Source organism: Protopterus annectens, chromosome 2.part0 (assembly GCF_019279795.1).
Source record: "Protopterus annectens isolate FY-2018-M chromosome 2.part0, PAN1.0, whole genome shotgun sequence".
Classification (NCBI taxonomy): Eukaryota; Metazoa; Chordata; order Ceratodontiformes; family Protopteridae; genus Protopterus; species Protopterus annectens.
In genome coordinates this window covers 132,368,914-132,386,468 of record NC_056728.1, presented here as the reverse complement: position 1 = coordinate 132,386,468, position 17,555 = coordinate 132,368,914, and the positions used below count along the sequence as shown (strand labels likewise).

General features: G+C 40.3%; 1 protein-coding gene across 1 annotated transcript in view; it reads right to left on the bottom strand.

Moving 5' to 3' along the window:
- Positions 1 to 889: 889 nt before the first annotated feature.
- Positions 890 to 17,555, bottom strand: part of PGAP1 (post-GPI attachment to proteins inositol deacylase 1) — a 2,682,422-nt gene continuing 2,665,756 nt past the window's right edge. Inside the window, exon 25 of the mRNA XM_044060619.1 lies at positions 890 to 1,215. Coding sequence (XP_043916554.1) covers positions 1,077 to 1,215 — 139 coding nt within the window. The 3' untranslated portion in view covers positions 890 to 1,076. The remainder of the gene's footprint in view (positions 1,216 to 17,555) is intronic.

Here is a 17,555-nt window from a genome sequence, read left to right as displayed (position 1 = left end):
ATTTTACTGGGGAATGGAATTGAAGTATTGTATTATCTCTCTGACGTATATTACTGCAGATGGTCAGAACCATTTCTACTCTTTTTATACCTACAAGAAAGCAGCATACATTTGTGTTTAAAACCATTATGGTTAGCATGCTTTGTGTCTGACAGCTTCTACAGCCAGTTAAGATCAGTAGCTATCTTAACACGTGTTACATCACAAGTGCAGAAAGTAACTGCACTGCAGGGAACAGTGCATAATGATGACAAGTAGTCTGTACAGCTTCATTGTTCTATTTACAACTCATGAAAGTCTCTCATTTCATGCTAACATCTGGGAAGAATGGCTCCTTATAGACACACATCCATATATACACATATATGAATACATATGTGTATACACACACACACACACACTCTAGTAGGAAGATACTGTAGTATCTTACACGTATTACCTGACTTTGTAAACTACGATGAATATGATCAAAAAATAGAATCTGAAGAAAACATGAATAGAAGACAAAACTACTGAAACTTCATTTAAAAAATGATTGTCAGGCAGACTTCTCTGACCTTTTTTTCTTAAAGTGCCAGTAGTTGCAGATTAACACAAACAGCAAAACCCTGCAGAGCATTGCATGTCTGACTGCTACTGCCGAGCAATCAACCCTGCTTCTTGCAATTTCTTTGTCTACAGATCATATTTCATGGCTTGACAAGAGACTGTATCATATGGCACAAAACTGCATAAGGTAATCAATTTAAAATTAAAAAAAAAAAATCTTGTGACCTTGACCTCAGTGCACTACACCCTGGAGAAAAACCCTCTCTGATTGTTCTATAGCTATTAAAAACCTTTTGTTTAAAAAATGTTTTCATATTAAACAATATACATATTTTGTAAATTAAAATTCATGATAAATCATTTTTATGTGAAAGACACATTTTTGGAAAAGGAAGCTCTGGGCATATTCAATACAAGTTTCAAAATAATTTCTTTTTCTTTCACATTTTCAACACTTTTGCTGCTGGGCAACACCCAATACTCCTTTAACGCTTCTTACATAATGGACTATTTTATATAAAAAATAACTACACAAAACAAGACAATGCATGTAGAACTAATGAAAATGCTATAAAATAAGAAACTCTGTACAAATGTACAAGTCCAAAGGCCACCACTGCAACAGATACCGGAAGCTGTATTCTTGCCACATGCTTTAGCAGTTTGCTGTAAGAGACAAATACATAAACAATAATTAAAATAGTACCATAATCTAAAAAAACAAAGGCAAATCTGGTAGCAAGCAGCAGCTATGTTTTTTACGTAATCATGCAATATATTGTCCCAAATAGTTAAACAAAGAAGGAAAAGTATTTTAAATTTCTGTAACAGATAAAGATAGAATGATTATGCACTGCAGTTATTTCACTTTCTAAAGTGGATGCAGGAGTTGCCATCCTGTTGCTGTTCAAAACACAGTGAAACAATATTTTCAGTACACTTTCTGAGACAAAGTACATCAGTGTAAGTTGACTTACCATAACAGCAGAAGTTCAAATAGGTTACTGTTGCAATAGCGGTAACTTTATGGGGCATATCCTGTGAAACACTGGACATCTTACCATTCTACAAAGCTTTGGATTCCTTCTTCTCACACTATACCCCACTCTTATTATGAGAGTACATGTTAGTAAAAGAGGGATGTTTGGGACTAAAAAAAAAAAAAACAAATTGAGCTTTCTTGCCCAAAGGGGAATCTGAAGCCTGAAGTTCTTTAACAATCAAGTCAAAACCAGTAGATATTGTAATGCCAGGAGTACAAAAAGTAAAGTAGGGTACCCTACCCTGGCCAAGGAAAAGGGGAAGGTGGGAGGTGCTAATACTGCAACAATGACCTATTCAAACATTTACTGTTAAGATAAGTTATCTTTACATAACTGCACTATGTTCTTCATTAGATCACTATTACAGCATTCATAACTATATTTATTTATTTTATTTATTTTACATTTGTTAACCGGGAAATTCCGACTGGACCAGGTCCATTTTCAGCGGAGGCCCGGGGAGAAAAGCTCCAACATCAATTTATACAAATACAGTACATCCAGCATAATACACAAAACAGGTTACATAATGTATGCTGAGCATAGTAATATAACAAGAATTAATTAATTAATATGGGACAGTTTGCATAGCTTAGGAAGAAAGGATGGATGGAGAAGGATCAGAGTCTAAGAAGCCCTTGAAGGATGGCTTTTGCAAATCCAGCTCTACCTCTGGAGACTGAATCAAGTTTGTCTCACCTAGTAAAGGTGTTTAGAGAAGATCAAGTAGCTGTCTCTAGGACAGACCTAGAATCCACCTCTTTACAAAAATTCAGAAATTGACACAGTTCTAGTACAGTGAGCCATGAGTATCTAAAGTGGGGCTTTCCTTGGTGTGTAACAAAATCTGATAGCCTAAGATAGATTTTTAGAAATGGTTTGTTTAGAAAATAGCTGATCTTTCTTTTTGCCATCAAAGGATACAAAAAGTTAGTTAAGAGTTCTAAAATCCTCAGTCTCATCCAGGTAAAAATCTCAATTGTCTGTGGACATCTAAGGTATGCAGAAGGTTCCCTCTGTTTTTGGATTTCAGATAGAAAACTGGGAGATGAATGGTCTGGAAGCACATTCACAGATAACCTATGGCATAAAAGAATGGCTGGCTCTGAAACTCATCCTATCCTAGTGAAAAATCAAGAAAGGATGCCCAGATATAAGGGCCTGTAATTCAAATACAGGTCTAAGTGACGCCAGAGCAATAAGCAAATTAGTCATTCATGTTAGAAATTGTAAGAAAGTATTGGCTGCAGGTTCAAAAGGATAGCTAACTTGTCCAAAACAAAATTAATATCCCAAGGAGGTGCCACTTCTTTCTAGGTTGTATCATAAAATACCCTTTCCAAAAACCCATAGGTGAAGACATGGCCCTGGTAGTGTGAGCTTTGACTCTGCCTGGCAAAGTTTTATTGTGATGAAAATAACAAAAGGTAATAGCCTGAACAATCATTTGGAATTAGCCTGTTTTTGACAGGTGTTGCCCCTTCTTACCTTCACAAGAACTGAACAAATGATGTGAAGACCTCTAAGATTTTCTAGTGTCAAGATAGCACCAGAGTATCAAAGGTATGAGGATACTATTTCACTCATTTTTAGGTTCAGGAAAGATAGCAATGAAATGGATAGTTTGGCTTAAAGTAAACTCTGATACCTCTTTACCTCTTTAGGCATAAAAGGATTAGTTCTCAAAGAAACCCTGTCTCTGTGGAAATTAATAGGTCACAGCAATCAGTAAAACAGTTTTCCATCTTAAAAAAAATCTTAAGCTAGCCTGATGAGCTGGTTCAAATGGAGCAAATCTTAGCTTCTCTAACACAAAATTAAGATCCCAAGGAGAAGACATTTGTTTTCTAGGAGGTCTTTTTATGCAAAAACCCCTTTCAAGATGTTTTTTTTTTCACATGAGAATGCATTTTAAGAGTAGGATTCATTTGCAGACATGCTGAAATGGCCAATAAATGAACCTTGATGGAAGAAATGCCATAGGATAGCAACTCACACAAATATTGTAAAATCAGAGAAACACTTGTCCTGAATGGGTGCTAGTTAGTTTGCTGGGACCAACTAGAAAACCTTTTCCATTTGTTAATTTATAATTTTCGAGTAGCAGGCTTTCTTGTCACTATTAATACTTGCTGCATGCCTTCTATATAAATGGGTGCATAAAAGGAATTATGACCTTATTATCCAGGGAGCTAGCTGAAGTTGACTGGGCTTGGGGTGTGTCAAACACCCCTGTTCTTGTACGAGCAGATCCATCCTGTGAGGAAGCCTGTAATAAATGCCCCTGGCCATTTCCAAAAGAAGTGAGAACCAATGTTGCCTGGGCCAGAACGGTGTCACTACAATGATCTTGGGGATTCCTTCTGAATCTTCAGAAGTACAATGGATACTGGTGGAAAAGCATACAGGAATATTCCTGTACAAAGAAAGGAAAGGCATCTGTCTTACTGGCTTTCTTGCATGGACTCATGGAGCAGGATTTTGCCAGATGATTGCTCATTGAGAAGGCAAAGAGGTCTAACTTGAGAAACACCTCATAGATGGATCAAGCATTGGAAGACCCCCAATCTAGTTTCCATTCATGAGGGCCTACCTTTGTCCTGTTCATCTTGTGTGCAACACAATTCTGCTCTGATCAGATATAGGATGCCTGTAGAGTGAAACTGTTCTGTAAAGCTAAATCCCAAGCTAACATGACTAGCCTGCAAGGGGGTAAGACCTGGATCCTGCTTGCTTGTTGATGGACAACATGACTGTGGTATTGTCTGTAATACCGTGAGAGTTCCAGGGGACCAAAAATGATTCAGAGTGTTGAGTGCCTTGATTACAGCAAGCATCTGTTTTATATTTTTGGGCTCACATCTGTCCTTAGTGTCTTAAACACCTTGCACTTGTATCCCTTCTGAAACCACTTCCCAAGCACAGTCAGAGGCGTTTGTGGTGACTGCTTTGCAGTGAGAAAGAAGGGGAGACCTGGATTTAGAGATATTTGCTATCTCCACCAGATAATGGGTGTGGGTGCTGGGACTAAAAATATGTCAGATACCACTGTATCTTCCTCATATGGAGTTTTGCTGGGCATCATGAGAATTAAAGATGCCATGAGACCCAAAATCTTGAAGCATTCCCTTGCAGTGACTGAATTCTTAACAGAAAAACCTTAGAAATAGATCTAGATATAGATCTATTTTTTTTCCTATAGAAGAAAGACTTTTTGAACTGAGGTGTCTAGCAAACATTCCAGGAACACAATCCTGTATGACGGATTCAAAAAAGGCTTTGAGTGTTTTTTTTTTTTTAATCCTAGGTTGTGTAAGAGATCTCTCACCCAAGTGAAATTCCTAACACTTTGAAAAAGACTAATACGCAAGTCATCTAAATATGGAAAAATATGGATAGCCTGTAGCCTGCAATGAGCCATTATGGATAGCCTGTAGCCTGCAATGAGCCATAAGTGCAGCTAGACACTTTCTGAACAATAATGGCACAGTGGATAGTCCAAAGGGTATGGCAAAAAACTGATAGTGTGATCCAGACATACAAAACCTAAAAAAAATTGTTGAAATAGGGATAAATATGGATATGCTAAGCATCTTTTAAATCTAGTATTACCAGGAAACTTAAATGAGGTAGTAGTAGTAACAGGTTGTGAAATGACAGCATTTTGAACTTGGACACTAACACAGATAAGTTGAGGAAAATGATCCAGAAGTGGTCTCCAACCTTTCTCAAACTGGGAACGAGGAACTGGTTCTACTACTCCCTGAGACAACATATGTTGAAGGATGGGGGGGTGGGGGGATAAAGGAGTGTCAGGTCTATTGGATGAGGAATTACCCACTGGAAAGGAGGAAGTTCCTCCCACTGCCATCTGTAATGTTGATAAATGATCTTCAGATCCTATATGACCCATTTGTCTGAAGCTATCTGCTACCAAAGAGACAAATGGAAGTTCATAATTTGTGGAAGGGAAAAGGGACTGCCAGGGTAGGGGGAGGGGTTAATTAAACATGTAGTCCCTTAAATAGCCTTTCGGACATTTTGGACTTCACTTTGTTTTGGGAGTTCCTGCATTCTTTTTGGAACCCTCTTGTTATTGCTTCTTAAACTTGCCAGCATTTTGCTGATACATTGGACAAGTAATTAAAGAATCCCTTTTAAAATTTGAAAAAGGAGGGCTGAAAAATGTTTACAGAGATTTCCTACATCAGCTTACCCCTCTCATCACAGTTTTTGATAACCTCTGCAGCAAAGGGACCAACAGCTAAAGCTCTAGCCAAAGGAGAATGTAAGGTCTCATTTTTCACATAATCTCAGAGTTTCTGTGAAAGAAATCAGCCAAACCTCTTCAAAATTGTACCAATGGCCAGAGCCCTGGAAAAAGTATCAACAAAGTCATACACACATTTTAAATAATGAATTGTGATCTACAAGATGCAAGCAATTAAACTATTTAAAGCAAATTTTTTCTCACAAGAATAAACTGTGGAAAAAGCATCCCTCATATTTTCAGAATTACTCAGAATAAACTTTAACATTCGAGCCTGATAATTCAAAATTTTGAAAATCAAAGTAGCACAAGCTTAGACTTTTTCCTCATCCTTCTCAGAAAGTCTACAGCTTACAGTAGTTTTAGAGGGACTGAAGCATCAGTGTTCTCCCACTGAAAACAATGGTACATACTGGAAATAGTCTCAGAAGAAGAGAAATCCTTACAGGTAGAAACACGCACTATGCTCTTGCCTGAATCACAATCAGAAATGTGTGGAGAAATCACTGCATCTCTCCATTTAACTTCGTGTCCAGATTCGGGATCCTGAATCTCTTTAGGAAAAGAGGCATCCCTTTTTCTTTCAACATAAACTACCTTATAAGAAGGGCTAATATCCTGAATAAGACCCTAAGCCAGATCTATTAAACTATTCCCGTCCAGAGAAATTTGAGGAGGAGGAGATGCATGTTTAGTTTTCTGGTTCTTTTTGACAGGAAAAAAGTGAGGTCAACAGGGCTGTTGATGGCAACAGCAGCTAACACGAGTCTAATATTAGATTGTCTAAATCTTCTTTCATCAATGACTTATTCATTGACCTCTATCCATCGAAACTAACTTCAGCGAACATCAACATTTTTACAGGGTAAGTAACCAATTGGCGAACACCACAACTTTGCCGTTTTCTCCACCATAGTATGATCTTGATGTTGGTATATATAGTTAGGGGGCTGTGAGGGGACAGCCCCCACAATGGGAGGGGTGAGAGGGTGAAGCACCGCACTTGGATGGGTTTGATTTAGTGTGATGTGTGTTTTGGTGGGGTAGAGGCCAATTGACTACTTACCCTGTAAAAATTTTCAGTGTTGGCTGAAGTTATGAATAAGCTGTTGATGAAAGAAGATTTCGACAATCTAATATAGACCTGTTAAAATAAGGATGAGCAAAAACATTCTAACTACATATGGAAGTCTTCAATGCTCTTTCTCTCAGGCCTGAAAAGAGTGTCCCTTCCCTTGCCCACTGAGGTGATCCCAACAGCTGCAAAGAATGTAGAAAAGCACCGGTCCATGGTGGCTGAGGGTGCTACAACAGAATAATGCAGGATAAAGGATGAGTGGTCTGAGGAACCAGTTTTACCCACACCAGAGTCACCTAACTGTGGCCAAGACAAATTGGTAGCCTGCTGCGGTGGCAAAGGCTGTTTGCTTAATGTTTTCCTTTTGTGGCTGGAAGAAGAACCAACCCACAGGATAAGTTTGTTCCATTCAAGCCAAACATTGTGCCTTTTTCCCTGGAAAAACAAGCAGTACAAGCCAATAAAAATTTAAAATTGTAAAAATGCACCTTTTCCCCAACAAAAAAAATCAGTAAAAAGCCCTTTGATATGCTTTACCAGCCCCAAAAAGTGAAACAAATGCAGTTTCTCCACAGACAAAATGGTTCAACTACTTTTAAAACAGAATGGAAAAAAGTGCACTCCTGTTTAAAAGTACAGTTCATTCTTATTACAGTCTGTTAAAGCATAGACTCCTAGATAACTTTCCTAACCAGCAAAGTAAATTTAAAGAAAACATTTAAAATGTAGAAGGTTTTTCCCATCTTATCTGCCCAGAAATAGAACAGCACAAGTCAACCATTGATCCAAAAAAGCTTGAAAAGAAGCACTCTGAAAGGTTTGATGCTCAAATATGTGCAGTTTGGTAGCTCAGCCCGAGCTGCCTAATGGTTTGAGCATGCAGAAGGTGCCTTGAAGTTTTGGGGGTTGGTAGGCTGGTTCGTTATATCCTTAGCAGAATATAATCCATACAGCTAAGCCTACTGCAGCACTGATTAATGTGATGAGCATTTGGGGATTTAATGTCCTGTTTTAGGGCTCTGTAACCTGAGACAGGTGTAGCTCCAAATCATGGATCCTGTGGCTGTAGCTCTACAGATGGCATCAACTGCACCATAAGGTAATTTCATAATATGTTTTGTTACCTGAGATGCACAAGTATATTTGTCACTGAATATTTGGAGTCAGAAGCAGGTAAAGTAGAAGTAATCTGATGCATATCTGAAAAAAGTGGCAAGGAGGAATTTGGTTATATGTGCTTGAAAATTTGTAGTTCTGAAGGCAAGAATTGTATAGTTATAGGCCTTCTTGCCAAACTTGTCAAATGCCCTGCCATTTTTACAACTGAGAATGGGGTAAGAAGAGGCTAAAGACTTGCAAGCCACATCTGTAGCTACAGTAGTGAGGAAATCCTCCTGTGTGGCTCAGCTTATAAGTAAAGGCATGGCAACAAGATCAAAGGAAGTCATAGTGCCACTGTACTTGGGGTACCCTCATTAGGCCCATGTTCCCCTCTGCTTGTACCTAGCCAGGCAGTTACACCAACTGGAGCAGCCCCAGACATTTCTCACTAAAAAAAAAATACAAAGAGTAACACGTCTTATGCAGACCAAGTAAAGGCACTATCCCTTTACTCCATCTCATATCGTTTATTGAGAAGTAACTTATGCCTGACTTATAAGGCATTTTCTGATCGAGCCCTGATGAAAATGTCATATATTCACAAGAAAAACTATACAAGGGTTACGTATTCCACAGATATGACCCTACTTGTGACTAACAGAATTTGCTGGGGAAATAGATTTGTATCCCAAAGGCTACCTCGTCTAAGGAATAACCTTCTCATCTTTATAAAATAAATCCTGTGCCTCACTCTCTTCAAATAAAAATTTGGATAAATAGAAGGGAAACTGTAAATAAATTTTCAGGGTACTGCACATGTCCCTTATGGACAGAGGCAGTCTGTAAAATGACAAAGGGCTTCAACACCCAAGGACCCACAACCTTGTTACTACCCCATCCCATGTCTGGGAATTAAGATTTAACATTATCACATCCTGGGTATTACTAGTTAAGGTTGTAAAGGCTCTTGTGCCATTAGCCTAGTAAACAACTATGAACATAAATCACAACAGGATCTGCCAGGGGATTACTGAAAAGGGTATTGATGTGACTGTGGCACCTTATAAAGCCTGTCAGGCTTTTTAAGTGATGGGGTCCATTCATCAGGAGATGAACATGCTGAATTAAATGCATTCTCTAAAGCCCCAAGAACAGAAGGAACAGCAATGGGTTTCAAGTAATCAAATGAAGGAGGTCATAGTACCTCTTACGAGTTTCTGAAATTTCTTCTTCCTCCCATTTAAACATGTCTTTCACTTTGTGAAAACTCCTCAGGAGAAGAGTCAGAAGAGATGTTTTCCTCAAAGTCTGGACTGTCTCATTACTGTTGGAAGTGGAGAAACCATGCTGTCAGCTCGAGGGCATGAAGACTGGGGTGCTACAATCCTGACAGGTGAGACAGGCGGTCCTGTCTTGGCTCCAGTATCCACACAGGATATTTCAGATGAGACCGGAGGAAGGGGAACCATATCTGTTAAGACCAGAAGGGGGCAAAAAGGATGACTGAGCTCTTCAGCCTGCTTGCCTTCTGAAGAAGCTTTGGGAGCAGTGGAAGAGGGAATTACGTGTAAAGGAGACCTGGGGACCAATCATGCACCAGAGCAACCCTCCAGGACTCCTCTGGAGGGGGGATCAGAGCGAAGAACTCACTGCACTTGTTGTTGAGGGGAGACAGGACAGACAAAAAGGTAGCAGCAAGGCTGACCCCAATGGGTAAAGATCATGCTCACCACTGACTGATTAAGGGACCACTCATGCAGAATCATGATAGATCTGCTGCGTCTGTCTGCCAGCTCAATGGCTTTCCCCAGAATGTGAGTTGCAACCAGAAGGTGGTCCAAAGATATTGCCCATTGCCAATCCCAAACATCATGGCCTCTCTGCACAACATGCATCCTGGTTTCCAGAGGAGACCATGTGCCTTGGACCATCCTTCCCTTGTAATGCCCCCCTGCCCCAAGTGGGAAGCATTTGTGGTCACTGTGGCTATTTGGAGGGGGAATCGACAAGGGTCTGCCTAAAATGAGGTTGTCTGATTGAATCCACTAATGAATATGACTTTTCATATTGGTGTCAGTCTGATGGGAAATATAGAGGTTGATAAAGTATAGACCACTGCACTGATAATGTTCACTGAAGAACTCTCATAAAGAAAATTGCCACAGAAACTAACAAGATCGCTACTGACATCAACCCCAAAGCTTGTAAGATTAGGCGTGCAGTGTGGGATGGCTCTGATAATAGTTCCCAGACTTGATTCCTCAGTGTTATGCGGTGAAGGGGGAGAGAAGCTATTTAATCCCTCGTGTTTAACTGTGTTCCTATGAATTCTAGGTTCTGCACAGGAGTCAGACTGGACTTGTCCAAATTTATAGTGATGCCCAGGGAGTGTGAAATTTGAATCAGATAATATTTGGCTTGGAGAAGTCGATACCTCCTGAGGGGGGTAAAGAGCCAATTGCCTAAGTATGGAAACACCCAGAATCTTTTGAGTCTCATGTGAGCTGCCACGACTGCCATGCATTTGGTGAACACCCAGGGGGCTGTGGTGAGCCCGAAGGGCCATGCTCTGAACTTAAAGTGACTGGCTCCCAGCTGAAAGTGCAGGTATCTCCTGGAGTGCCTATTTTAATATGATAGTACACATCCTTGAGATCTACTGAGCACATCCAATCATCCTTGTGCAATAGGGGCAGAATGGACTGAACCATAACGATTTGGAACCTCAACTTCTTTACATAAAGGTTCAAAATGCTTAGATCCAGTATGGTTCTTAGGTCCCCTGTCTTTTTTGGCACCAAAAAGAAGCAGAAGTAAGATCCAAATCATCTTTGTTCAGTCAGGACCTCTTGGATGACTCTCTTGCAGCAAAGTTTTGAATTTCTTGGGATGCTTGCTCCCTTTGACTGGATGGCAAGTCAGGGAGTTTCTTGTTGGTGTTTAGAGGGTGGGGAAAAAGAGAATGTAGTAGCCTCTGGATATTACGTTTAGCACCCATGAATTGTTTCTCAAGTGTGTCCAGACTTCTGGGTGCAAGGAAAATCGACCATTGACTGCATCTAGAGACGGATAGTTTGGTAGCTCTTAAGGAGCGCTGAAAGGGCTTGTCAGAGAACGTTTCTCTGAAGCCCAGGTTCTATGGACTCCTTTCTACCTCAATGGTGGCATCGACCATTAAACCCTCCTCCTCTGCCTCTGGAAGAGAGCTCCCTGTGGGTCTTGGAAAGGCCCATGGGATTTACGGAACCACATTTTCTTGCCTCCATGCTGTTTCCTTGAAAAGATCCTCTGAGGCATAGAAAATTTGATTCTCACGGCAGAAAAGATCTTCCCATCCTTTTCACTGTGGGTGAGCACATCTCTAACAGAAGGTCCACTCAGTGATCAGCCATCAAAAGTTGCATTAACAATGACGCTCTGAAGTGTGCTGCAAAATCACAGTCTCATCCAGGTGTGTCTCCTTAGGGATAGGCCTGAACCAGCAGCCCGTGAGGTACCTTCCACTGTATGGGAGATTAGCCTCATGGAGGAGTTAGCAATGGATGACAGAGTGGCCAGCTTGGGAGAAAGTTTCTTAAGCTCTTCCACAGGCATGGACTCAGAGACAGAGAGAGGCTGAGAGCTTTTTGATCAGCTCTCTCTGAAGCCAGGTAAAATGAGCTAGATAATTTAATGACCGCAGCGCAAAAGTGGCTGAGGTGTAAATGAACTTTTTGAACCTGTCCAACACTCTAGACTCCTTGTTAGGCAGATGGACACTGGCACTCTCCTCTGCCAGTTCTTTCTTAGTGGCTGCTGCCACCACAATGGCATCAACTACAGGACCCTTACTCTAGTGTTTTCTGTCAGACTGTGGGACTAGGAACCTATCAGGGCATTTAGGAATGGGCTCAATGGTATCTGGTTCCTTCCATGCCCGGCGGGATACCAGATCAATGAGGTTGTCCGCTTGGGGGGGGGTGGAATCAACCAGGACACAGATGGGCCTGCCCTGAAAGCCTCCAGGAACACTGACTCCTCAGAAGGAGGAGCTTGGACCGACCACCCACCTTTCTGTTTCAGGATCTCAAAAATGTCTCTGAAGTAGATGTCATCAGGTGGGGATGGAGGGGATCCTTCTCCCTCTTTTCCCTCATCAAAGTCAGTGTCTTTGGTTAATGACTTCATCTGGGGGTCCATGTGCCTCCTCTTTTGCACATCTTCTTCTGAGGGAGTTCCTCCATGGGGTACTCAGAGGAAGTATCAGAAGAAGGGGATCTTTCCTGAGCAGGAAGATCATGGAGACTGCTCAGGGTGGGTTGGCTCGGGACAGAATGAGTAGGCTCTTCTCTATGGAAAAAATATCCTTTCCATTACTTGGAAAACAAATGGATGCAGGGAAGCTCCATCTGCCTCCCTTGGAGCCAAAGCAATGAGGGGGAGGTGGCCAAGACTAACCCCAGACCCATGGCTTCCACATGAAATAAGACCCGAGCTGTCAAGGGCCAAAGCACCTAAGGGAAGGGATGAAACTGACCCCACTCCCCCGGACCCACCACCAACATCTCTGCTCTGAGATTCACTATGCTCTGAAGGGATAGGAACAGGGCTGATCAGAGGCACCATCAGAGTTGAGTAAGGTGGCTTCCCTGGCACAGAAACCGACATTCTTGGGGGTCCTGAAATCTGAAACGCTGAAGTCGAGGTGAGGGTTGGATCAGAGGAGGAGTTCTGATGGTATGGGCCAGATAAGCTCACGGATCCAATAGGGGATGGAGTCAACACTACCCCCATCTGAATATCGGCCTTGGTGAACTTTGGCATCATCATGTCCATGTCTGCATCAATCCAGCTCCTAGAGGACCTGGAAGAAGCCAACAAGGGAGGTCTCAAGTGCTTTGATTTAGGTGAATGGGACTTCCCAAACTGGTTTGGGGACTTTCTCCACGCTTTTGGATCCAGAGCCCTAGGATCTGACACTGTAGCTGAAGAAGGAGATATCGTAATCACCTCAGTCAGATCCAAGGAGGCCTGTGAATCCAGTGAGGATCCTAAATATTTCATGATTTTGCTTTCAGCTCCAAGGGGTCTCTCAGGGAGGCAGAGAGAGACCTCTTCTTAGCCTCCTTGGAAGAGGAGGACGAAGCCATGGAGGGGGTCTGAGCCTCGGAAGATGAAGAAGGAAGAAGACCTTTAATATTAGTTTGTTGCGCCTATGTGTGACAGCACACGGATTAAAGGATACACAAACCTCACAAGACGCTTTAAGGTGATTAGCACCTAAACATTAGATGCACTCCTTGTGGGCATCTTGCGTCCAGTTGACAGAAAAAGGACCTGGCCCTAAAGCCCACGAAAAAGAATACACACACAACACATATCAGTGGTTGTCACTGAAAACCCGACAATTTCACCAACAAACTAACACACACACACACACACACACATATATATATATATATATATATATATATAAATAAAACATGGTTAAGTTAGAAGAGAAACAAGAAACTGTACCAACACAAGGCATAAGAGTAAACTACTACACACAGACATGCAGCTAAATACCCAAAATCAGAACAAAGGTCTGTACCAACCGAAGAGGAATACAAGAGAAAGGTAAATAGGGAGGAGAAAGACACTATGGAAGGTGATGAAAGAAAAAAGTTCTACTTAACCAGCCAACACTGCTTGAGATCACAGATCCATGTCCAATCGCTGAAGTGGCAAATGAGATCTAAGGTGCTGGGGTGGGTGTAGTGCATTACGGGTAAAGGGAGGAGCTTGAGAGTCGGATCCAAGTCTGGAAAATGTGGCCAAGCCAGATCCAAGACCTAATTGTGAGGAGGTTTGAAGAAGACAACATCAGATCATAACATTAAAAAATGACCACATTTCAGAAATTAGGCTTCCATTAAACACTATGTTGACAGCATCAAAACAGGCAACTGCTGGATTTCAGCTCTACTCTTATTTTACATTCAATACACTTTTCCTAAACCCCATTTCTTCTGAGTAAGTGAAGTAAAAATGTATTTTATTTTTATTTATTTTACATTAGTTACCGGGATGGTCCGACTGGGACAGTGCCCATTTTCAGCGGAAGCCAGGGGAGAAAAGCTCTGGTCTAAACTTACATACAAATTATCACAAGTAATAGAAATTATAAACAAAACTGACAAAAAGAATGAGTAACACATTTACAGGATAAAAATGTAAAAACAAAAATATATCCATAGTATCAAAAACAATAAAACTTTAAACACTTGAATATAGACAAATATATGGTTTAATTTATATATGTGGAGGAACATAACATTAATTAGGAAATTAAGCAAGGAGAATTACTTAGGCAAAGAAGTGCACAATTAGTAATACTAACTTTAAAGCATAAAAATGTTTATGCTTTGATCCAGAGTTGATGCTGTACAGTGAATGCAACACATTAATTTTGAATTTGGGCTGAATTTGAGAAATTACATCTAGGTTACTCCCTAAAAGATGCAAAGAAATAACTAATGTGCAAATCAGAGAAAACAGTGTTAAAAATGACCAACCTTAGGACAAGAAACAAAGAAAAGTAATAGATTGGTAAGAGGCCAAGAAGACATCTGGACTGCATGCTAGAGACTGCCTTCTATAACAGGGATTGATATCAGAGTACAGGCAAAAAGAAAGGGATAGACAGGGGGGATCCTAAGTGAAAGGCCTGATGTGGTAGACTTTTTAGCTGAATTTAGAACAGGAGCTGCTGTTTAAAAAGTGATAAATTGTAGGGCATATACAATAATTCATGATAACTATAACAATCAGTCAGAGGAGGTTAGAAAAGAGTGGAAAGAGAGAGACTGGATAAACAATGTACAAGGGAACAATGGGAGATCATACGTATGGCATCCAAGTATGCAGCAAAGTCTAGAAAATTTAGGATCATTGCTTGGAAGTGTTTGTACAAGTATTTTATACCTCAAGCAGACTCCAAATAATTTTCCTCTAGCAAATGTTGGAGGTATGACAGGGAACAAAGAGGTAACTGGAAACATATGTTTTGTGAGTATAATGAGCTGGCAGACTTTAAATATTCCCTACAGAGTACTCTGTCAGAAATATTGGGTGAGCAAATGAGTGTAGCTACGTTAATTATTCTTTTGAACTGGAACACAGGATCTGAATTCCCTAGACAATTATTATAGTAAGGCCTTGTTACATTTAATTTTGGTGGCTGCCAAAAAAGCAAAGCAGTACTAGAAAATGGAAATCAAAGTCTAAACCAACTGTATTCTAAGTACTGAATATTGGAACTGAGATAAAATAACTAGAAGTGGGTAGGAACAAATTACATAGAAATAAGTGGAAATTGTGGGAACAAAACATGCAGAATACTGTTCCACAGTGGGGGGAATGAGGTTTAAGAGAAGGCAGTAATTGAGCAATTTATATAATGTTGGATTGATTATAGTTTTATCAAAGAACATACATGATGGATAATGTATGCAAGTGGGAACAAAGTAATATTTTTTTTCTTTTATTTAGTTTTTTTTACTGGATTTTTTCTTTTATATAAATACACTTTTGCCAATGTCTTAAGTGATAATTTAATAAAGGTGTTCAAAAAAAAAAAACTTAGAATCAGAAACGTAACCTGACTGCTTGTACTTTAGCAAAGACTGAACTCAAAAAGCAACAGAAATGCACAATAACTACACACATCCCCTGAAATGACTGCAAATAGAAATATATAGAAGCAATGAAATCTAAAACAATTCTTGACACAGACAAACATACACAAAAATACAGTAAAAAAATCAAATAGCAACCATAGTCACAGGGCTCTTTCAAATGGTAAATAAAAGATCAACTCCAAAGTTACTGCATCAGAAACCAAGAGAAACAGAAGCAGCTCGCACATTTTGCTTCCTAGCAGTATTCCAGCACTACTTTTATTCATAAATTTAAATGCAGTAAGGCTACACAACAAAACCCTACTCTCCTGACTTTAACCTTGCAAGTTGGCAAACTTGTCAGTATTGAATACTGTAAAATCAAAAATCCAGAGTACTCCAGCAAACTGAGACTGAAATCATGTATTTATTCAGTAATGCAATGCATAAACAAAACAGCCTTCCTCAGTGAGTGACTGAGGAAGGCTGTGTTGTGTACTAGCCGAAACTGGTTTTGTTTATGCAATGCATTACTGAATAAATATATGATTTCAGTCTCACAGTTTGCTGGCTTACTCTTTGGATTTTGGATTCTACATTACCAAAGCCACGCAATTGCCTTTTGTGCAGGGGGAACTCTTTTAAACGAACACATACTGTAAAATCAGCCAAATATTTTTATGTTAACTCTGCCTTAAATGAGTGTCTTGGCTCTGGTTTGGCAAACACCAATAACTCTTGACCACAGATTCAGAAAACTAATTTTGTCCTAGCTTGTGAACTATGACACCGTCACTACATAGTTCTACCTACAAAATGTATTTCTGCATCATACGTAAGCCATATGCTTTAAAAGGAGACCCCTGCACTGTGAAGAAAATAGCCAGCTGGCTAAAATACAGAATATAAACAGGTGAAGTAGCATGTGTCTCATCAGAAAGTATGCAGGTAACTAGTGGTGTGCCCCATGGTTCAGTAATGGGACACCACCTTTACTGCATCTATTTCTCCATATCTACAAATCAGGAATTCGGAGCTTTGGTTAACTAAGTTAGCAGATAACTGCAAACTGGATATTACTGTCAAAGCTTCCTCTGATAATCATCCCATGGATTACAGCAAAAACTAATCCTTGTAAACAAGTCTACAGAAAAAAGGGCTAAAGCTAAATGTTTAAAAAAAAAAAAAAAAAAGAAAAAGAAAATGTCATATTGACAAGAAACTCTCTTCCTCAACATACAATACAGCCAATACCCTACTTTAAAATGATAGTCCACTTAGGAAGGATTATTCCTACTCATTCAACGATCACATATCACATAGTTGCAGTCAGAAAATCCTGCTATATAGCACCGGTGTAAATACCTGAGGGCATATTACCCAGGTTAAAACTGTTACCATCCCTCTTTCTGCAGCCCTAATTAGACAAATTATTTAGTAGAACACACCACTGCGGTGGTGGTGCTGCGGTAGCGTTGTCGCCTCACAGTTAGACGTTGCCCGTTCGATTCTCAGTTAGAGCGTCTTCTGTGTGGTGACATGCGTGAACGGGCGTTCCTTCGTTGAAGGTTGTGCGTTAGGCCCGGCAAGCCAGCACGTAAAACTCTACTGCCAATCATTAGCGGACCGGAGTTCCGCTGTGGTGACCCCTAACTGGGAAAAGTCGAAAGACACAAACAATTTAGTAGTACACACCCTTTGGGATGTGCCTTTCTAGATATACTAAGCAAAATACAAGGCCCAGAGGTTCCTAAAATCCCTGTGGTACCAAGTGAGGCTTGAAGTTGTATTTGTCTACTTGGATTGTTATAGGTTCTTGCATGGTGATCTATGCCTTGCATTCCGTACCATTAGAGACCGTATCGTACTTGATC